The sequence below is a fragment of the Patiria miniata genome, unplaced genomic scaffold, assembly GCF_015706575.1.
Source record: "Patiria miniata isolate m_02_andy unplaced genomic scaffold, ASM1570657v1 HiC_scaffold_30, whole genome shotgun sequence".
NCBI classification, from domain to species: domain Eukaryota; kingdom Metazoa; phylum Echinodermata; class Asteroidea; order Valvatida; family Asterinidae; genus Patiria; species Patiria miniata.
Genome location: NW_024037070.1, coordinates 2,209,435 through 2,232,849, shown reverse-complemented (window position 1 = coordinate 2,232,849; position 23,415 = coordinate 2,209,435). Strand labels below are relative to the sequence as shown.

Below are 23,415 nucleotides of genomic sequence, written 5' to 3'. Positions count from 1 at the left end.
GCAACTAACCTGATGAAGTTTCAGCTAAGCTTCAGCTGTACATTCCGAGAAAAACAGCATTCTAAGATCTCAATTTCAAATCAAAAGTTACTGAATCATGTTTTGAATTGTTTTGAATTGCAGCTATACGCGACGTAGCGCACTGATCCGACGAATTATAACAACCGCGCGCGTGTGTGCGTCGTTCCAATACTTGTGTGCGCTGCGCTGAATAACAAAACGAACTACTAATTTAAATTTTCCTACGGTGCTTCTTAAGAATCACTGTTGGAAATGCCTTCTTTTGTTGATTTCTTCAAAATGACAACTTCCCAGAAAGAATAATTTCGCAGGGAGTTTAGTTCCCTTACTATCTTTCAACCAAGGTTGTTTTTCAGCAATAATTACGCCAGTTACTTTTTGGATGGCTGCAAATGATGGACTATAGCTTTAAAATCAACAAAAAACTTGGATGAAAGTTTACTTTTTAGGATAACATTATAGGGATATATATAATTTATTGACGTAACAGAGAAGTTAAGATTGCTTAAACAAGAAAACCAGATGTTTATGGTGCTGAACCTGGTGGATTTTCTGTCCTAGTAATACTTTTTTGTATTACTATGTAGTGACTGACTTATGTAGTTTTTTTGTTTCAAACTTGAACAAAACAATTGACGAGCTGGGTTTGAACCTGCAACCCCTGGACTATTGTTCCGGTGCTCTACCAACTGAGCTAACCAGCCCTATTTTGGCAGATCCTCAATTTGTCAACGTCTTTGTAAAAGGGGCGCAATTCAGAAGCCAAATAAATTTAGGTGTTAGTTTTGGATTGAGTTTATTTATTTGCCTGAAGCCAAGACATAAAAGTAGAAAGATCATTGTACCGGTAAGTTTGTTTTCAATAGGAGAGGTATGAGTGAATGGGAGGTTTGTGGTAGCACCATGTGAATTAAATCTCTTAGTGAGTTGTGGTTCTGAGAAGAACCAGTATGCTATTGCTCGGCATCAGGCATATTCTGATGATGACATCATTGCTGTACATTTACTTCATTTTACCCAGACTGATGAATATTCTGGCTGAATATTTTGTTGCACTCAGTGGTGCTAGGTGTACCATAACATTAACAACAGAGCAGAAAGTTACAATTCATATCAAAAAAACAAAACAAAACAAAAACTAGAAAATATATTAAACTGTTTGTACAAAGTTATTGTGTTTTGAATATATTATGTCAGCCGTTCAGCATCTGACTAAACATGTATTGTCAGTCTCTGGGTATTTGAATGTTTTGTGAGACAAAGAGCTTCTTGACTTTGTAAAAAAAAAGAAACAATTGGCAGATTGGTGGCAAGACACATACATGTAATAGTAACACAATCATCGTACATCGTACATGTGTGTATTGGACAGGTCTCTGACTGGAAATATTCATTGGCAATTGCAATTTCCACATGGTACAACAAAATTTGAAGGAGGAATCGTCATTTTTTACATTAAAAAAATATACCGTAAATAATTTCAGATGATAACATTGAGAAATAAATATCGAAAATTGATACCTTTCTGGCCGGGCCAGCCTAGCCCGTGCTGCACCGGCGGACTAAGATCAAATTTATTGAAAAAGCTACAGACCAGGTTCCATTTTATCTGAGCATGACTGAAGCACTAAAACCGCACTTTGTGGCAAAAATTGATGATTGTTGTTTCCGGAACAAACAGAATACCAAACTCATCAGGTTTTTTATTTTCAGCAACTAATTGTAACGTCAAATACCCAACTTTTTGATCGCAACTTTCTTTAACAAAAATTAGCAAGTTGCCGACATTTTATCTGTTTTAGGAGTTTTACATCATTTCTGTAATAAATTTGTTATGAAAATTACACAATGTATATGGTGACGTTGAAGAACTTATTTTCAAAAAAGGAAACAGTGGAAACGCTGGTAAATTGTTCCGACCAAAGAATACCCGTAGACCGCAATGGTGTGATCCACACTGTGCGTGACACTTTGGTGACATCTTTTTAAACCGTGGACGAAAAATACCAGAGAACAAAAGAGAACAATATCGTCCACGATTCCAAGCATACGTCCGCGATTAGGGTCATGTACAAAATCTATGGGAGTCCTCCTATGGGAGTAGTACAGTGGTGCAATTTAAGCGTAACGTTTATTTCCGAAAGCGTAGTGGGTGCTGGTGCTAGTGCCTGGCTAGAACACTGGACTCACTTCGAGTGTGGAAAATGGTTAAGTTTGTTGCAAATAATTGCAAATAGTAGGCCTACTTATTTAAAATTATCAACTAGCGAAATGGCAATAAAATGTTTCGCCTAAGGTGTTGAAGCCAAGTACATGTATGTGCAAGGGTCACTGTGCTTAAATCCAGACTGACAAGTTGATAAATAATTTGAAATCATTTTTAAGAAAACTATCTGGAATGAACTGAATGAAATGAATTTTCAATAATTTTCAAAACATTAGGCAAATAGAAATGGGTCAGTAATTGTTTAAGATAGGGTTAATCTGTGTGATAATAAGTGTGTGGTAGGCTACAGGTGGATAAAGACAAATTAAAAATGTTCCTCAAATGACCTTAGATAACCAGATTTGGTCTTGGCAGTGTCACAATCAAGCATTAGTTAAAGATGTGCATATATGTATATTTTCCCGGCCATTTTGGAAGATTGGCTTAAAAACATGAAAAATGCTGGGAAGTGGGTCCAAGCAAGCCCCACATAATACATGTATTATTCAAACAATCATGTTAATATGTCAGTGTAATACATTTTGTTTCAGATCCCTGATTGGTGCTGGAATGAGTCAATTCAAGTCTGACACTTTGAAGTTTGATATTCCTTTCTTTCAGAGGTTTCGCAATCCTGAAGACAGGTGAGATACAGGTATAATAGAATAATGAATACTCAAAAGCAATCAACCTTCATTCCAAAATATGCAGAAAACATTTACATATGTTAACAAAATAAAAATAATACAGGTCTGATTTATTCTCCTAACTAAGCTAATCAGAAAGTTTAAAACTTATGTACACAGTAAAAGTAGTCATTGGGTCACCATCATGTATGCAGATTCTCCAATGGTCTTTAAATGTTTGGGAAAAAATCCTTTACATATGATTCTGCGTGTATATGAACCAAAGAGTGTTTTTTGGTTGTGTTTTGTTTGTTTTGTTTTAATAAATATTCATCAATGCCCGAGACAGTTTACCTATTCTTATTGGTTGAGAGCTCCTGACATGGGTAGTTTTAAACCGCCATTCGTAAATACCTCAGACAGTTTACGCATTCCTATTGGTCAAGAGCCCATCACGTGGCCAGTCTTAAACGGATGATAAAGACATGGCTAGCTGGTCTTAAACAGGTTTCCAGTGTCACAATAAAATGTGGACTCCTAAAAATCCAGTGCCTCTTATCGTTTCATTGGTTGAACGTTCACAATCGTCACTTAGGCATGCGCAACACTACCAGGGAGTCAGAATTGTATAGTTCTATATTCAAAACGCAACGCGCCAGGTGCGTTCTGTGCGACATCGCGCAGAACATGATACGCGCGCGTCAATCTCCATAAAAGGGTTGTTTACATCTTACTCGCCAGCTGAACACTCCATTATTTTGCAAGAGGGATGTTTCAAAAAGCATAAAGTGAATCTGTTGAACAAAATCGGGATGTTTTGAACGAGTTATATGATTTTTTTTACCGAAAAGGTATTTATGAATGGGAATAAATATGTGCTCCGTCGGTATTTATCACTCTGTTTAAGACCACTTAGAGTCTGGGTGCTGATAATTACCCTCGCCTCCGGCTCGGGTAATTATCAGCACCCAGACTCTAAGTGGTCTTAAACAGAGTGATAAAAACCTCCGGAGCACACATTTATTCCCTTATTCATAAATACTTAAGATAGTTTACCCATTCCTATTGATCGAGAGCCCGCCACATGGTCGGTTTTAAATAAGGGAATAAATGTGTGCTCGAGAGGTTTTAATCACTCTGTTTAAGACCGCTTAGAGTCTGGGTGCTGATAATTACCCAAGCCGGAGGCGAGGGTAATTATCAGCACCCAGACTTTAAGCAGTCTTAAACAGAGTGATTAATACCGACCCAGCACATATTTATTCCCATTCATAAATACCTTTTCGGTCAAAAAAATATAATATTTCGGTAAAAAAAATCCCGATTTTGTTCACTTCATGCTTTTTTAAACATGCCTTTAGCTAAATAATGGAGTGTTCAGCTGGCGATTAAGATGTAAACAACCCTTTTATGGAGATTGACGCGCGAGTGGCACATTCTGTGTGATGTCGCGCAGAACGCACCTGGGGCATTGCGTTTTGAATTTAGAACTATAAAATTCTGACTCACTGGTAGTGTTGCGCATGCCTACGTGAGGACTGTGAACGTTCAACCAATACAACAGTAAGAGGCACTGGATTTTTAGGAGTCCACATTTTATGTGACACTGGAAAAGTGTTTAAGACCAGCTAGCCATGTCTTTATCATCCGTTTAAGACCGGCCACGTGACAGGCTCTCGACCAATAGGAATGGCTAACCTGTCTGAGGTATTTATGAATGGTTGATAAAGACTGGTTGGCTGATGTTAAACACCTTTCCAGTGTCACATGAACTTTTGACTCCTATGAAATCCAGTGCCAGTACCGTTGTATTGGTTGAACATTCACAATCTTCATGTAGGCATGGGCAATACTACCAGTGAGTCAGTATTTCATACTCTTAAATTCACACTACACCGGCACAGCTGCGGTTTGCACCACATCACACAGTACGTGCAACAGCACGCCATTTCCATAAGGAGTTGTTTATGACCACTCACAGGAGGGTCATACCATAGCATAGCGAAAGGTTATACGTAAGATAAATGTTTAAACAAATCGTTAGAATTTTATAATTTGTGACGTGATTTTGGATTGAAAAGTTTTCATTATTTTTGGACCAAAAAGGTATTTATGAATGGGAATAAATATGTGCTTGGACGGTATTAAATGCTATTTACGAAATGGGGCTAGAGGTTAGGCTCGGGCTATATTTTTGTGGCTGCCATTTTGAAGCCTCGTACGAAATGACAGGCTTGGCTATGCAATGATGCCTGAGGCTGAGTTTTTGGCCAAAATCCGAAGCCTTATCTAGCCTACCAAAGTAGTGGCTGCGCATAGGCTTGATGACATCAGTGTGTTCAATCTTTCAGCGAATCCTCTATCTTGAAAAAAACACCATAACACTGTATCGCGGTAGTGCCAGCCAGTGGTACGGTACGGCAGTATTTTTTATAGAGTGAAGCTACTTTTGCCAATGATGAACAAGAAGCAATGGTACTGTACCTGTGAAAGCCAACAAGAACTAGAGGTTCGCGTTTGTTTAGTTACAAATGCAGAGTGGTCGGGCAGGCATTTTTTTCATTAAATACTGCCAAGTTAAGTTATGAATATGTTTATGTAAGAACAAAGGATCACCAAATTAAATCCTTTCCATCACAATCAATTATTTTGTTTAAAAATGCATCATTAATGGTGTGCTAAATTTCTGTAAACATTCTATGTACACATACGAGTTATTTCTGGCTTGATGATGTCATTATTAAAAAATGCAAAGTGAATACTGATTAAGTTCGGATAAAATGTTTATTGTGAAGTTATATAACGTATGAAAATATGGAAAATAATATAAGTGTATGTATTTATAATGCCTAACTTCCGGTTTGATGACGTCACTAGTATTTGGAAGCAAAAGGTGAACATTGTAATGGATGTCGTTATTTGGGCTTCGAATATATACGACATGGATCAAATGATAGAATTCAATCTAAAATATGATCGTTATTTAAATTCTCATAGATGTAACTTCCGGTCTGATGACGTCATGAATTTGAAACCTTGCCAAGTTATCTGTGGTTAATTAAAGAATATCAAGGGGCGATTTGGTAAAATTTGAACGGACGGTTTTCAAATTAAAGAAAGCAAACTCTATTTTATGTGCTGCTAGGTCGATATACATGTATGTTGAAAGTTACAAGTTCATATATAAATCGTTTAGGAGAAACTGTGTGCTGTACGGAAAAAAAGAAAGAAAGAAAGATTAATCGTAACAACTCTAAACAGTGGTCGGGTTGTGCCCAACCACTAAATAAACAGCATAGGTCTGGAAATTCTGGAAAAGGTGATGAATTTTGATGTCTATACCGCTTGACCATCCAGCTTGAGGATTTGGTAATTTGAACCTAAAGTACATACAGGGTGAGTCAAAAAAAGCGGAACCCAAACCCCCAAAATTAGATTCTATATTTTTAAAAATATGTAGCACCAAAAATAATAATAATGACTGGAAAGGCAATTTCATAAGCTACTTTAGATGAACAAAAAATACTGAAATTGATCAATCCGTTGAGAAAATATCACTATTTAAACACAATGACCCTAAAACCTGTCTTGTCCAAAAAATTGCGATTTCAAGAATCGTCGTCGCAATGGTTTTCAAACATCACCAGCGATAAAATCTCAGTGTAAACATTAAAAATATTCAACAGAATCCCTTTGAAGGCCTGTCCTTTAAAAAAGTAGATTTTATAAATCATATTGTTTGCCTATTAACCAGGGTTGTTAATAAAGATATTGTGTACTACAGTTAGTGACAGTTGTTGAAACAAGTATTCTGTGTCATTTTCTTTGTTGTTCCAAACAGTCAAAACACACAATGAATTGCTTTTTTTGGACGAGACAGGTTTTAGGGTCATTGTGTTTAAATGGTGATATTTTTTTGAACGGATTGAGCAATTTCAGTAATTTTTTCATCTAAAAGTAGCTTATGAAATTGGCTTTCCAGTCATTATTATTTTTGGTGCTACGTATTTTTTTAAATATGCAATATATTTTATGGGGTTTGGGTTCCGCTTTTTTTTACTCACCCTGTAGCTTCAATGCTTTAGCACTCATTTTCTTAGGAAACCTATCACAAAAGAATGAAATACAATTTGTTTGAGTTAATAAAAATTGAAATCCAGCTACTTACAGCTATTCATATTTTTTTTCAGGAGAAACTTCATTTCAGCAGGTGCTGCAGCCGGTGTAGCTTCTGCTTTTGGTGCTCCTGTTGGAGGTCTCCTATTTGCCATGGAAGAGGTGTCATCTTTCTGGAGTATGAAACTATCGTGGCAGGTCTTCTTCTGTTGTATGGTTTCTACTTTTACCACTGACCTGTTCAACTCTGCGTTTCACAATTTCAAGTATCAAGGCCAATTCGGTCTTTTCAAAACACAAAGTTACATTATATTTAAGGTGAGTGAAAGAGTACTTTATAGTCAATGTTATCCCAATTTACAGTGTATGAACAAAATGCAAGTAGAGATATCCCTTTCCATACCATCTCCGTTTTGTGCGGAGTATGTCTTCCTACTTTATTCCTGTCTACATTCTAAATGCAATTTGCCATCATTTAAGTAATATTTTAATTGATATAAGATAACACCATGATTTGGACCTGTCAATGACACTGGGTCGTTTATTTTTAAATTTATTGCTTTAACTAATTATGTCATATTCATTACCACTATTTTCCCTTCTGCCTACAATAGACATTGTGAGGGAACTGTTGTTGATACTGTGCATGCAAACACTGGTTTGTATGCACACACAGTGTGCTAAGTATGAACAACTCATTGTCAACCAAGTGTGCACAAAATCAAAAGTAGTTTTCAAATAAGAGAAACAAATGGTGAAAATGATACTCAAGTACCCTTCAATAAAAGTTGAATTTTTACTGCTGAGCTCATGGGTACACATGGTGTATGTATTTCTCTTGTCATCTTAGAGTGCTGCTGATTGCAATATGTTTGGGTGACAGTCACTGCACTGATGTCATCTTCAAGTGCTGCTGATTGCAATATAATAGGTTTGGGTGTTAGCCATTATACTGATGTCATCTTCAAGTGCTGCTGATTGCAATGGGTTTGGGTGCCAGTCACTACACTGATGTCATCTTCAAGTGCTGCTGATTGCAATATAGGTTTGGGTGTCAGCCATTGTACTGATGTCATCTTCAAGTGCTGCTGATTGCAATGGGTTTCGGTGCCAGTCACTACACTGATGTCATCTTCAAGTGCTGCTGATTGCAATATAGGTTTGGGTGTCAGCCATTGTACTGATGTCATCTTCAAGTGCTGCTGATTGCAATGGGTTTGGGTGTCAGCCATTGTACTGATGTCATCTTCAAGTGCTGCTGATTGCAATGGGTTTGGGTGTCAGCCATTGTACTGATGTCATCTTCAAGTGCTGCCGATTGCAATGGGTTTGGGTGTCAGCCATTGTACTGATGTCATCTTCAAGTGCTGCTGATTGCAATGGGTTTCGGTGCCAGTCACTACACTGATGTCATCTTCAAGTGCTGCTGATTGCAATATAGGTTTGGGTGTCAGCCATTGTACTGATGTCATCTTCAAGTGCTGCCGAATGCAATGGGTTTGGGTGTCAGCCATTGTACTGATGTCATCTTCAAGTGCTGCTGATTGCAATGGGTTTTGGTGTCAGCCATTGTACTGATGTCATCTTCAAGTGCTGCCGATTGCAATGGGTTTGGGTGTCAGCCATTGTACTGATGTCATTGCTGATTGCAATATAATAGGTTTGGGTGTCAGCCATTGTACTGATGTCATCTTCAAGTGCTGCTGATTGCAATGGGTTTCGGTGCCAGTCACTACACTGATGTCATCTTCAAGTGCTGCTGATTGCAATATAGGTTTGGGTGTCAGCCATTGTAGTGATGTCATCTTCAAGTGCTGCCGATTGCAATGGGTTTGGGTATCAGTCACTGCACTGATGTCATTGCTGATTGCAATATAATACGTTTGGGTGTCAGCCATTGTACTGATGTCATCTTCAAGTGCTGCTGATTGCAGTATAGGTTTGGGTGTCAGTCATTGCACTGATGTCATCTTCAACTGCTGCTGATTTCAATGGATTTGGGTGTCACTCATTGTACTGATGTCATCTTCAAGTGCTGCCGATTGCAATGGGTTTGGGTGTCAGTCACTGCACTGATGTCATCTTCAAGTGCTGCTGATTGCAATATGTTTGGGTGTCAGCCATTGTACTGATGTCATCTTCAAGTGCTGCTGATTGCAATGGATTTGGGTGTCAGTTACTGCACTGATGTCATCTTCAAGTGCTGCTGATTGCAATATGTTTGGGTGTCAGCCATTGTACTGATGTCATCTTCAAGTGCTGCTGATTGCAATGGATTTGGGTGTCAGTTACTGCACTGATGTCATCTTCAAGTGCTGCTGATTGCAATATGTTTGGGTGTCAGCCATTGTACTGATGTCATCTTCAAGTGCTGCTGATTGCAATGGATTTGGGTGTCAGTTACTGCACTGATGTCATCTTCAAGTGCTGCTGATTGCAATATGTTTGGGTGTCAGCCATTGTACTGATGTCATCTTCAAGTGCTGCTGATTGCAATGGGTTTCGGTGCCAGTCACTGTATTGATGTCATCTTCAAGTACTGCTGATTTTAATGGATTTGAGTGTCAGTCATGGCACTGATGTCATCTTCAAGTGCTGCTGATTGCAATGGGTTTTGGTGTCAGTCATTGTACTGATGTCATCTTCAGGTGCTGCTGATTGCAATGGATTTGGGTGTCAGTCATGGCACTGATGTCATCTTCAAGTGCTACTGAGGCCAAACAAAAAAAATGATGTGTTTACGGTAACCGACCGACCTGGAATTTTTTCGGCCAAATGGCCGACCTCAAACTTTTTATTGCCATTTTGAAGGTTGATATTGATCAGTTTTAATGAACAAATTTCAAAAATTTCAAGTACCGGTACTTTTAATTATTTGCCACGAACATAGACCATTTTCCACACTAAAACTGACCATGATTTGACACAAACATACCTGTGTTAAACGTGCGAAAATCGCGACGATCTCAAAACTTGAATTTTCAAACTACATGAAGTACGATTATTTTTGCACAAACGCATCGGGGTGAACTGGTGCGCCTGGCCGACGGACGGCAGGGTTCTCCCCACGTACAAACGTGCGTACTGCGAATCGGCCTGACAAAAATGCCGATCACATTTTTCAGCCCCCGATACGCACAATATAATTATTATTCACGCCATTAAAATGCACAATATAATCGATACATACGCCATTATTTCATCTTGACATGCAAAATCTTGACAAAAATCCTGTTTTTCTGATGCATGTGTGATCAAAATGCACACGATGACGGGTTCTGTCGACTGCCAGCTGACAGGCATGCAGCGCATACAGCATGGTGCACTGGTTCCCTTTGCGTGCTAATGGAATCAATACTATAATGAAGGACCGGAACCAGTGACTACTGCCTACACAAACGTCGTAACACGATGATGTTGTGCCGTCGGCCGAAGCTGGATCGTAAAAATACCAAACAAACATCGATGGAGAAAGAGAATTTCTGCGAATTAATTCACAGAACGTGATCTTTATTTTCTGTGTATGTGTTTTCCATTAAAATGACGAGATTGCCAAGCTCGAACTCGTGGCGTAACATCGTAGCATGTTTCTGCAGTAGTGCAAGATTTTCGGCCACGTGGGATGGGCCGTACACCATGTACAAAGTGCAGTAATGCACCAAAGTGCAGTAATGCACACTGATACTGGGCCGTGAGCCCCCTTCGCGATGTACGGCCGGCCAGACTGAATGTCGGCGGCGCCAGCGGCCGTGATGTATGTTAAGCATATAGCATGTATAGTGGAATCACCTCAAAAATATTTTTTATTAGTTGAGGCAAGTTTTAATCACTTTTGATGGCAAGTCTTGATAATTTTCGTGGCGCAAATGAAAATAATCCAGGCACAAAATAAACATGATTCCTTGCTCTATGATGCTCCATTAATCAGCACCTCCACAAAATTGGTGAAATAATTTTTCCGACCTATTGACGCTATTTTGAAAGGCATGTAATCGGAAGCAAAAGGATTTTTTTCTTTACCTTAATTTCTTAATTTGAAACTTACTTGTAAATGTAATTTTGATTTTTTTCTTATAATTACAAAAATAGGGGCCTACAAGATCTCTCAAAAATTGTCGGGGCCCCGAACCCCACGCCATGGCTTCGCAGGTTGTTGAATCACAGCAAAACTTCCCCCACAGGTTTGAAAAAAATCCCGGGGAGAACCCTGGGACGGTACGAATTAATTTGGAATGAAATGTATCGATTGAGTATCTTGAATGCTCGAAAAATGTTTTTATACAAATATTTTGCGAAAGAACACACATGAGCCTGCAGAACTGAAATTAAAAAAAAAAATACAAAATAAAATTATTTCCCTACCTACCTACCTGGATTTTTTTCACACCGTTACCGTAAACACACCATTTTTTTTTTTGCCTGATTGCAATAGGTTTGGGTGTCAGTCATTGTACTTTTTGAAGTGTTGCGTTTGTGATAAGTAGTTACCGGTACTTGCTGTTTATGGCTTTTCAGTTTATCTTTGACAACTTTTTCAGCAGTCATGTAAATAGGTATCAATTTGAGCACATCCTTATTTGTCAATAGTGTTGTATATATTTTTTACTTTATAGGTTCTTGAAAGTCTTGATGTGAATATACTCATGTTTATTCCGACGGTTGTGCTGGGAGTACTTGGCGGTTTGCTTGGAGGATTGTTTGTGTTCATGAACTTGAAACTAGCAAGGCTTAGACGGGCTATCATATCCAAGGTCAAACAACATTGGAAAAAGAAAGCCCTTAAGATCGTTGAACCCTGCCTTATCATAGTAAGTATCTTTCATCCACATTAACCATCTCCTTGTTTCTTTTCACATCTTTGTGTACATTTTTTTTGTATGTGATTCCATTGATATCATAATTTTCAATAATTGATTATTAGATCATCTAACATCAATAGAAATCAATATACATCAACTTTCCTTTCATTGTATTAACATTCAAATCGTGGACCTTGACACTTGCAAACGTCGCGTACTGACGGTGTAGCATATTTGGATTGCTTTGTGAGCAAGGTCAACTGTTTTGGTCAAGTGGTGAATTATTAATGAGCTTTGTCCTCGTACAAGTTCGTGTGCGTGTGTACTCATCATTCACTTGCAAATTATATTGCAATATTCTTGCATATCGGTTGTGCCTATGTGTAAAGAGAAATGCAACATGTCAAATTATGCACCAAATCGTAGAAAAGACTTAAAACTTCACCCACAAAATGTATTTCATGAATAAATTCCTAAAAAGTACACCAAGCTAAAAAAGACGAACATAATACTTACCAAAAAATGGCAATTTGGACCAAAAATGCACAAAAAAATTCAAGTATGCACCGAGAAAAATGCTGATGACGCAGTACAAAAGTATCAAATTTTGATGCTGTTAAAACGGAATCTGTAGTATTGATTGTAAACAATTGGAAAATGATGTTGCAATACATCATGTGACCGTAATGAGAAGCTTGGAAACTAGGCGAATCTATGCATTGGTTTCTCCATAACAGTGTGACATCACTGTTGGCTTATTTGCATAATTTAGGCCTTTGTGAGTGAATTCTGATAGCGATATTTGATAGTGCATGAACAATGGAGGACAATAGGGCCAACGATTGACCTAAGGTCCTTTTTTGAGGTGTGTGGTACAAAACCTACGGGAGGTCTTCCGAAAAAGAGGTCTTCTGAGTATAAACAAAAGAGTGACAAGAGGGGGTCCGTGATAGTCTGAGTATCGCCCATTATCCACGTAGCCAATCTCCTGTATAACGTCTACGCCAGCCAATCGGAGTCGCTTTTACTAAATCGTGACGTCATTTCATTCCTAAATCAGGACTACAGTCGAGTCTCGTTAATACAAACTCGTTCAGACCTAGCCAAATTGTTTGTTATATCAGAATTTTGTATTAAGAGGAACATCAGTCCCATTCATTGTGCACATAAATGCACAGTCGGGACTAAGGCTTTATGTTTGTTATAACCAGAATTTTGTATTAACAGAGTTTGTACTAATGAGATTCGACTGTACATGGTTTGATTGGTCAATTCAAATGCAGTGTCTTGTAATACAGCAACAGCCGGTCGGGCGTGATATCGCATAACATGATACAGTGCATGTGACACATTTTTTTATGTCCATTGTCTATGACGCGCAATGGGTGAATGCCCGAAGACCCGATATAGAAAGCTGATTGGTCAAAATCTAGGAGGTCAAGAGGCGGGGTCTTGCCTAATAAATCAGCGAATACCAAATAGTTCTTCACATTGACTCTGAGTTTTCTAGGTTTGACTGATGGCATTCCTCCAGGGTACTTCATCTTAAATCAAACAAGGGGGATCATTAAATGTCATGCTTACTTTGTGACTTTATATAAACTGCCTGTCCTTCGTTATTTACGTAACACTTTAAAAAGCAATATCCACGACATTTTCTAAAATACAAAACCAGTTATATTCTTTGTAGGTGAGGATATTTGTTCAAAGATGAGAGACCAATATTCTAGTTTTATTACATGTATTAAAACTCAAAAGGACTTTTCAAATGTCACACTTTTGGGCCCATTATTGTGGAATTGCCCCAATACACATCAAAATTGGTCAAGTGAATGTTAGAATCTTGGGGAAAATATTGGAATATGATTGAAGGATCTAAACAAAATGATATGCTATATACATATAAAAGTGGAGATGCTGTGTAGCACTGTGGAGCATATATGACAAGAAGTACAAGTTTTAACAGTGCTCACAGGAAAAATATTCCTGAGCTTTCGGTGCAGTGCACCTTCTTCAGGGGCTTGTTGTCTGGTAGAACAAACGCGGTGAAGTCCTCGTTCATCCCGTCAGGTTGGAGTGTACCAAGTTGGAACATCACACGCTGTTCCAAGGATTGGCGCTGCGTGTCTGACGATGCCGTGGTAACGATGCACACGCCCATGTCCTTGGTAGAGTGTGTTGGCGCTCTGAAGTGTTGCGCGACAGCCCGGCCAGGTTGTTTAAGCCAAACATACGGAGATGCTCCATCAAGCGATCGGCCAGACGGCGCTTGGTTTCGCCAATGTAAAGCTTACCAAAGCATTTGCATGTGATGCAATAGACAAGATTCGTTGTCGTGCACTTGAAGTGGCCACTGATGCTGAAACGGCCACAGGGTCCAGTGTTGGATGATGTCTTATCAACATGGACACATGTCTTGCATCTATGACGATGGCAGGGAACAGTTCTGTAGGGGCCATTGTCTATAGTACTTGTGATGTTAGGAAGAGTAGAATGCACCAGATGGTTGTTGATGGATCAATTCCGTCTGAAGGAACAGAGGGGGGTTGTGGATTGGTCAAAGATGGCGCTTGTTGCTGGATCATCCTGCAGCGTCTTGAAATGCTTTAGGATTATATTCCTGACTGTCAAGTTAAGCGGGTGGTAAGTGAGAACAAGTGGGATTCGGTGCTGTTGCTTGGGATGGCATCTTTACACTTCTTGGGGTGAGACGACTTGTAATGCAGGTAGGTGTGAGAATTGGTGGGTTTGTAGTGGACCGATGTGGTGAGAGAGTTGCCGTTGATAGACACATCAATGTCGAGGAATGTGATGGTCTCATAAGAAATATCCGAGGTGAAGTGCAAAGCTGCGTGGGGATTATCGGCATGGTTGATGAATGCCTGAACATCTTCCTTGGTGACGGGTGTCGCACCGATGATGTCGTCAATGTACCGTTTGTACAACAATGGTTGAACTGGACATCATCTTCTCCTCAAGAAAGCTAACAAATAGACATGCATAGCTCGGGCCCATACGTGTGCCCATAGCAACGTCAGTGGTCTGCAGGTACTGCTTCCCAATAAAGATGAAGTTGTTCAGGGTGAGGACAAGTTCAGCAAGCCTGAGAAGGGTACTGGTTGGGGGGTCACAGTCTTGACGGCGGTCAAGAAAATGACATAGCGCTGCTAAGTCGTCTGAGTGGGGGATGTATGTGTACAAAGATTTGACGTCCATACTGTACAGGTACAATGTAGTTAGAAGGGCCCATGAATTCAAAGTTAGTGAAGGTATGGAGAGCCTCATTAGTGTCCTTCACATACGAGGGCAGCTGGTTGACAATAGGAAACAACACGGAGTCCAAGTACTTGGAAATCAACTCAGTGGGGCAATTGCAAGCTGAAACAATGGCCGGCCAGGATTATCTTACATGTGAATGTAAGCCAAAGGACCCTGTGGGCTAGAGTTGTCAGTTATTAAATGTGGAATGAATCAATAAAACTAGAAGTATGGAATGATCTCAAACAATCAATCTTTATTCTTAGTTATTTCTTAGAACAACTCTCAACAACAACAGTATAATAAAAATGCAATACAATGTTTCCAAAAAAAAGGATATGGTCGACCAGGCCCTATAGTTGTTTGTTCCCGGGAACTCACTCGGTGTGTGTACACTAATATTAAAGCAACTGTTCGGGACCGGTTAAGTCTGGCAGTCCTCAGTTCAAGACTGAGTCGATCCCAATAGTTCGTGGAACTTCTGAGAGTTCAGTTGACGGGTGTCAATTATTTGGTCTCACTCCACCGTAGCTCTGGACAGGCTGGAGACTATTGATGAATCCTCTTCATCCACAATCACACGACAGTCATCTAATGCTGACCTGTAACCATGGTAACTCAGCGTCTGCTGAACTCGCCGGCTCGCCGCACAGTGTGAAGCCAGTACTTGGGTTGGCCTCCGTCGACACAGCCTCTCAGCTCGTCTCTGCTGATAGGGACACGGACACTGCTACCCCAGGTCTTATGACTTAGGAGAACTTCCTCCTCGTATTCTGAGAGATTACAATTAATAGAACATACAAATCTAAGTGTTCAAGCAAAGACATTTGACTTGAAATTTAAGATGCCAAACTACATTGGTCTAAAGCAGTAAACACCATGTGTTTGTTGGATGTTTCATTTGTTTTTAAACAATAAACATACACAACATGTCAATCAACATGCACAAAAAAATTGCATGTCAAAAAAATACAAATATCAATTTAGGCATAACATCTTGTTACATAATTAGAAAGTGCTTATCACATGGATAAAAAATCTAGTGCCTGCCTGCATAAACAGAAACATAGCACAATGCATGTTTATCCCCAAAAAACAGTTCCAGAAAGTCCCAAGTTTTATAATAGGAAATTATCATCAAGTCACAGGTTTTATAAACGGAAATAATCCACTTTGGATCAGTCTGAGAGTAAATAATAAATCTATTTCTCCACTGGTAAGTATTAACAGTTCCCGATGATTTTATGCAAAAACCCTACCATAACATATTTCATTTACACATGTACATGTAGTTGGAGCACACATACACTACACAAGATTTATGTGAAAATCCCTTCCCGTGAATACATGATTGTAAGCATGAATTTAACCTCCCTCATATTCCAGTATATTATTATATCCCTTTTATGACACTCACCTGAGAGCCACAGACTGAATAAGTCACTTATAAAACACTTTTTCGAACAAATCTCTTGAACTTTTCAGAGAACACGTTGAAAAAACACGCAGACAAAATGGCGAACAATGCACGAGCACACTTTTGCCGTGCAACCCCAGAGGGCGCCATTCCACAGAATCACGGGCTACATGAATTTTGGGCAGCATATACAAAATGGCGGTTCTGGGATACGGGGTGATGAGTTGAGTCGCATTACCGGGTTGCTCACGATGCTCTGGTCCATAGGGGTGAGGTCATGGTCGATCACGTAGTAGCTCAAGGAATCTAAAAGTCGGCGTTCAGCCTCTAGCTGATACAAATCTTTACTCCAAACCACAGTAGCACCCCCTTTATCAGCTCTTTTGACAACATAGTTCTTTCTTCCTTGAGTGATCGTAAGGCCTGCCGTTCCACAGAGGAGATATTGGATTTGGTGCAGCGGGTTTAAAGTTGATACGATTGACACGATTGACATCAGAGCCACAATTGTCAATGACTCGGTTTAGGACTTGTTGAGGCCAGTAAGTGGACACCAGCTAGATGATTTGGGGACTAGTCTGTCAATGGTACTGGCAGTAGGGGTATCATCATGATGAGAAACAGATGAAGAACTCACCTCTTTGTCATGGAAGTAGGCTTTAAGGCTGGGACGTCGATAGAACATATCAATATCTCGTCGAGTAGAAAAGTAATTTTTTGAGGTTGGGAGGGATGAAATTCAACCCCCACTAAAGTACAGATAGTTGGGTGTCAGTTAAGGGTAGATCAGAGGGGATGGTAACAACCAAATGTTCCTTGCCAGAAAATGGATGCGAAGATCATTGGTGGGTTGGATGGAATCTGGGCCCATGGACTGCAGTTTTCTGTTCTTGACGGCACTTAACTCTTCGTGCAGCTCAGAATTGAGGTTGTGAATAATTCCACGAATCAAATTGGCCTGTTAGCCCGTAGTAATGGAATACAGTTGTTGACGAGCACTACTAAACTTATACCAGTGCTCACCGGAAAATGACTCCCGCCGGTATAATTTTTACTTCTTGTTATTTATGCTCCACAGTGCTACGCAGCATCTCCACTTCTATTTTTAATGAGCTAATCATTGTGATAGAAGACGATTTCATTGGATATATACATGTTTATATGCATTTTGTAAGGTCTTTAAATTAAGCAAGGAATTTTTACCCAGTTATAATTAATGACGAGGTCAAAAATCTTGGCTCGAGACATAGTTCACATCAAGTTTGCCTAATGTCAAATGATTTCAATTTCTTCATAGATTTTATTTTCTACTGCAAGTGTTCTGCTGCCTGCTGCATTCAATTGTAGCCCTTACTCGTGCTACCTAAGTGGAGAAAAACAATCGTAAGTTGTACCTGATTACATTGCCTTGGCATTTTAAAGGGGTTGTGGAATGCTCGAAGACATTTCCGTCATTTTTCGGGTATATGTAGCCCAAGGTTTGATGAAATAAAAACGACTATTGTGTCTGTCATGAAATGAGTACAAAAGGTACCTTTGAGAGCTGTTTTCAGGTCCTGATTCAACCCGAACGTGCAATTTGTGTAAAAGTTGTCGTTGGGGGCAGCAAACAAAACATAGTAAATTGTGACGTAATAAACAGGACTCCTGATGCAGCGTAGTATAAACGAGTCCTGTTTATTACGTCATGATTTACTATGTTTTGTTTGCTGCCCCCAACGACGACTTTTACACAAATTGCACGTTCGGGTCGAAACAGGACCTAAAAAACAGCTCTCAAAAGTACTCATTTCATGACAGACACAATAGTCGTTTTTATTTCATCACACCTTAGGCTACATATACCCGAAAAATGACGGAAATGTCTTCAAGCATTCCACAACCTCTTTAACCCACCAACTCTGATTGTGACAATTTTACCAAAAAAAAAAAAAAAATGAGAAAATTACCTTTGTTTTATTCTCAATGTGGTATTTTTAACATTTTGAAAAAATATAAATGGTTGTAATTATTATTTTTTTCCAAATGCAGTATTTTGCGTAATGCCAAATAAAAGGACTTACTATTTTGTTTCCTGATTTTGATTTAATTCAAAAGCACAACCTGTATTCCGGACGTATCTCTGGTATTCGACCCAATCACATGCACACAGGAGTGCTGAGCACTAACACATGATGGAGCCAGCTACTGTGGCTCATCTGGTCTGACATAATCACGGAATGGCCGCATTACGTTCTAGATCCTGTATGTTGTACAGAAGGCTTATATATGGATGTGGCATTCCCTAACGTGGCGCACTTCGCTATTTCCCCAACTTCCCTTATGCAGTGTTGCCAAACCTCTTAGTTGACAAGCTTCAAATTAATTCAGACAGATATGGGTAATATAACCTCAACAATGCTTTCTGTTGAACCCTCATGAATAATTTTAGTGTCATGAATAAAGTCTGAAATTAAAAAAAGAAACAGTGGCGTCCGGAATTTGGGCACAAAATCGGCCGAGTGTTCCCTAACGAGGTGCACAAGAAGAAATCTCAGAAACTCCCAAGTAAACATGTCATAACTTCTTGTAAGTTGACAAAGACTGATAAACCATTATTGTCTCAACTATCCAACTAAATACATGCTGGTCAGAAAATCATTTTCTTATTTTGAGGCCTTTTAAAAGGGTTCAGTGCGTACTTCAAAATAAAACCGGAAAAGCTTGCCAGAGTAATATTTATCTCTTGACTTTGTAGGGGAAAGGTAAACTCAAAACTTAGGAACGGGAATGTTTAGAGATTGGTAAAGTTTCATGTTTAATATGAAATTTGAGGTATTGTAACTTTTGCTATAGCAAAGCACTACAGGCAGAAAATCAAGGTGCTTCACATTTGGGGCTGTGCCGCCATGCGTTTTATATACCATAGGGGACATTACATGCATACAAGTGTTGTGTTTGTACAAACAAAATTTGTAACTTTAAAGTTATATATTTAATTTTATTCCATCCTCCGACCCTGCAAAATTTAATATCATGTTCGTAATTCAATAAATGAAAAAAAGTTCCAAAGAAAGGGGACCTCACCATCCCAGACAACTACCGGGGAATCAGCCTCTCTCAAACTGCTGCCAAGGTATACAATCGACTACTTCTGAATCCCATTCGCCGGAAGTTGAGAAGATACTCCGTCCCAATCAAAGTGGCTTTCGGCCTCTACGTTCAACCTCTTCTCAAACCTTGCCCTCAGGCACCTTATTGAGGAAATTCGTAACCACCAGAAGGAAGCCGCCATCATGATTTCCGCAAAGTATTTGACTCTGTTGACAGACCAACAATGTTTAAAGATGCTGCATGCTTACGGTATCCCGGAGGAGACCATTCATGCCATCAAAATTATGTATGAAGATACAAGTGCTGTTGTTCTCACTCCCAAAGGTGAATCTGATCCGTTCTCCGTCAACACTGGAGTTCTTCAGGGTGATCCTCTTGCCCCCTACCTTTTCATCATAGTTCTGGATTATGCCTTGCGGACAGCATTAAATGTCACTGATGGTCTCACTCTCTCACGCCGTAGGAGTAGTAGACACCCTGCCCAATACCTATCAGACCTAGATTATGCAGATGACATTAGTCTGCTTGCTGACACCCTCCTTGATGCCAAATCTCTCCTCCATAAAGTAGAAGCTTGCTGCAAGTCCGTTGGTCTCTCTCTCAATGCAAAGAAGACTAAGTACACGGTCATCAACCCATCTACCTCTGACGATGTCACTGCACTGGATGGCAGTAAGCTCGATAAAGTTGATGACTTCAAGTATCTTGGCTCCTACACCAACACAGCTCATGACGTCGAGTGTAGAAAAGCTCAAGCTTGGTCTGCTCTGTTCTCACTGACAAAAGTCTGGAGATCCTCGATCTCCATGACCACCAAACTTAAGATCTTCAAGACCTTAATAGAATCCATCCTCCTCTACGGTTGCGAGTCCTGGACCCTGACCAAACAGATCTCTGCATCCATTGATGTCACCTATACATGGATGTTGCGGGCTGTTCATAACGTTTCTTGGCAACAACATCTCCCTAACTCTATTCTGTATGGTGCCCTTCCCCCTATCTCCACCATCATCAGACAGCGTCGCCTTCGGCTAGCTGGTCACGTTTATCGACATAATGAGCCAGCTAGTCAAGTTCTCCTCTGGAATCCTGAAGCCCCTCAACGAAAAGGTCGTCCCAACATGACCCTGAAAACATCCATCAAGCTAGAAACTGGTCTGAGTGGTCCATCTCTTTCCAACACTATGCTCGACAGGGACAGTTGGGCCCAACTCATCAAGTCATCATGAAAATGAATGAATGAAGAAGAAAAAGAATACGCGTACATTTTCTTTCCTCGGTCTGCTATAACCCATAGAATGCTTTGCCCCTGCCAACAATACATGTATGTTATTGATATGGATTTTGATGGGGAAAAAACACTGAATTCTCTCTGCACTACGTTATACAAACAAAATGTAGTTTGAGGGTGGATAGTCAATATTAGTTCCCCGAGGTACTGGAAGTTTGCCTAGGGAACTAGTTTGTCAACTTTCAATACTGAGGGGAGCTAATATCAAGTAACTATGGTGGCCCTGAAGGGACATCACACATCAAGATTTCTGCGAAGAAATCTGCAATGTCGCACATTTTATCGCAGAAATCTGCGCAGATTTCTGCGATGTCGCACATTTTATCGCAGAAATCTGCGCAGATTTCTGCGATGTCGCACATTTTATCGCACATTTCTGCGCAGATTTCTGCGATGTCACACATTTTATGGCAGAAATCTGCGCAGATTTCTGCGATGTCGCACATTTTGTTGCACATTTTATCGCACATTTCTGCGATGTCGCACATTTTATCGCAGATTTCTGCGCAGATTTCTGCGATGTCGCACATTTTATTGCAGAAATCTGCGCAGATTTCTGCGATGTCGCACATTTTATCCTAGAAATCTGCGCAGATTTCTTCGATGTCGCACATTTTATCGCAGATTTCTGCGCAGATTTCTGCGCAGATTTCTGCGATGTCGCACATTTCGTGCGAACGAATTAGTAATTCGTGCGAACGAATACTAATTCGTGCAAACGGATAAGTAATTCGTGCTAACGAATTAGGAAATTCAAAAAAACAATTTCCACCCTGTTCCTTCCCGGGCTTCATAGGTTTGCAAATAAATTATATATAAATAATTAGGTTGCAAATAACTTTTATATAAATCTGCGATAAAATGTGCGACATCGCAGAAATCTGCGCAGAAATCTTGATGTGTGATGTCCCTACAGGGCCACCATAAGTATCCACCTGAAATTAATCATATTTGTTTTATTTTACCTCATACATATTTAGTTGCCAATTTTTCCATTGCAGGAGCTTGTCCAGCTCACCAGAAGAATATTGCTCAACCTCAGAAAAGTTCAGTTCTTGTGCAGTACAGTAACTCCTAATACAGTGTAGTTGATACCACATTGTGGACAACGTTCTTACCCCTCATCCGAGAGGCTCGAGGGGTATTGTCATCGCCTACGGCGTCCGTCCGTATGTCAGTGCGTTCTTCCGTCCGTCCGTCCGTCCGGGCAGCTTAGATTCCAGATGATAACTTGAGTTAGAAATGTTGTTTGGGATTGTAACTTCGGTAGGGGGTTGCCCTTGGGAGTAGGCAAGTTGGGATTGGTTTTGAGGTCAAAAGGCCAAAGGTCAAGGTCACTGTGGTGAGTTAAAGGTAAACGGTTTCCAGATGGAAACTTGAGTTAGAAATGAGATTTTGGTGTCTAACTTAGGTAGCGGTTGCCCTTGGGAGTAGGCAAGTTGGATTGGTTTTGAGGTCAAAAGGTCAAAGGTCAAGGTTACCGTGGAGAGTTACAGGTAAATGGTTTTCGGATGATAACTTCAGTTAGAAATGAGGTTTTGGTGTCTAACTTCGGTAGGGGGTTGCCTTTGGGAGTAGGCAAGTTGGGATTGGTTTTGAGGTCAAAAGGTCAAGGTCACCGTGGTGAGTTAAAGGTTACTGGTTTCCGGATGATAACTTGAGTTAGAAATGAGATTTTGGTGTCTAACTTAGGTAGGGGTTGCCCTTGGGTACAGGCAAGTTGGGATGGGTTTTGGGGTCAAAGGTCAAGGTCAACGTGGTGAGTTAAAGGTAAATGGTTTCCGGATGATAACTTGAGTTAGAAATGAGATTTTGGTGTCTAACTTAGGTAGGGGGTTGCCCTTGGGTACAGGCAAGTTGGATTGGTTTTGGGGTCAAAAGGTTAAAGGTCAAGGTTACCGCGCTGAGTTAAAGGTTAATTGTTTCCGGATGATAACTTAGTTAGAAATGAAATTTTGGAGTCTAACTTCGGTAGGGGGTTGCCCATTGGTACAGGCTTGTTGGGATTGGTTCTAGGGTCAAAGGTCAAGGTCACCATGTTGAGTTGAAGGTTAATGGTTTCCGGATGATAACATGACTCTGGCTGAGGGGTTTCAACAGCAACGCTGTTATTTTTGCAGACTGCTACTGTCCACAATATTCTCCAGTTCGGAGAAAATGCTAATAATATTTACGTGTGCCCGCCCCCATCTTATCATCTGTAGCTACGGCAATGTTTGCACATGCGTACTACACTTGTGCAACAGTTCCATGATTGCTTCGTAAAGCTCATGCATAGTAGACTACTGCACGGGTAAACTACACATGCACATTTACCCTGTGCATGAATTCTTGCCGGCGCATTTGGTTAACAGCAAAAATTTCATCTGGCACGTGATGGTGAATGGACCCATATGAATATGTATGAGGTATATGAGGTCTTCAACCTTAAACAATATTTTCATCAGAGTAAGCTGTCAGTTGCCATTGGCAAACATTTTTAGAATTTGACTAGTATCCTGATATTTTGCGAGAAAAAAAAATAGCCAGATATAAATCTACAACAATTCCTTGGCCTTCAGATCCCACCAACCTGCATCTTAGAAACA

General features: G+C 40.0%; 1 protein-coding gene and 1 long non-coding RNA gene across 3 annotated transcripts in view; one reads left to right on the top strand and one right to left on the bottom strand.

Moving 5' to 3' along the window:
* Positions 1-23,415, top strand: part of LOC119739432 (chloride channel protein B-like) — a 92,654-nt gene that overhangs the window by 36,875 nt on the left and 32,364 nt on the right. For both annotated transcript variants that reach the window (XM_038214383.1, XM_038214382.1), the window contains exons 6-9: positions 2,779-2,871; positions 7,044-7,287; positions 11,583-11,777; positions 17,741-17,826. In XM_038214383.1, coding sequence (XP_038070311.1) covers positions 2,779-2,871; positions 7,044-7,287; positions 11,583-11,777; positions 17,741-17,826 — 618 coding nt within the window. The remainder of the gene's footprint in view (positions 1-2,778; positions 2,872-7,043; positions 7,288-11,582; positions 11,778-17,740; positions 17,827-23,415) is intronic.
* Positions 15,256-16,566, bottom strand: LOC119739435. The gene is made up of 2 exons (XR_005272573.1): positions 16,444-16,566; positions 15,256-15,799 (listed from the first exon to the last, which is right to left on the bottom strand). It is a non-coding gene; the product is annotated as an uncharacterized LOC119739435 (long non-coding RNA).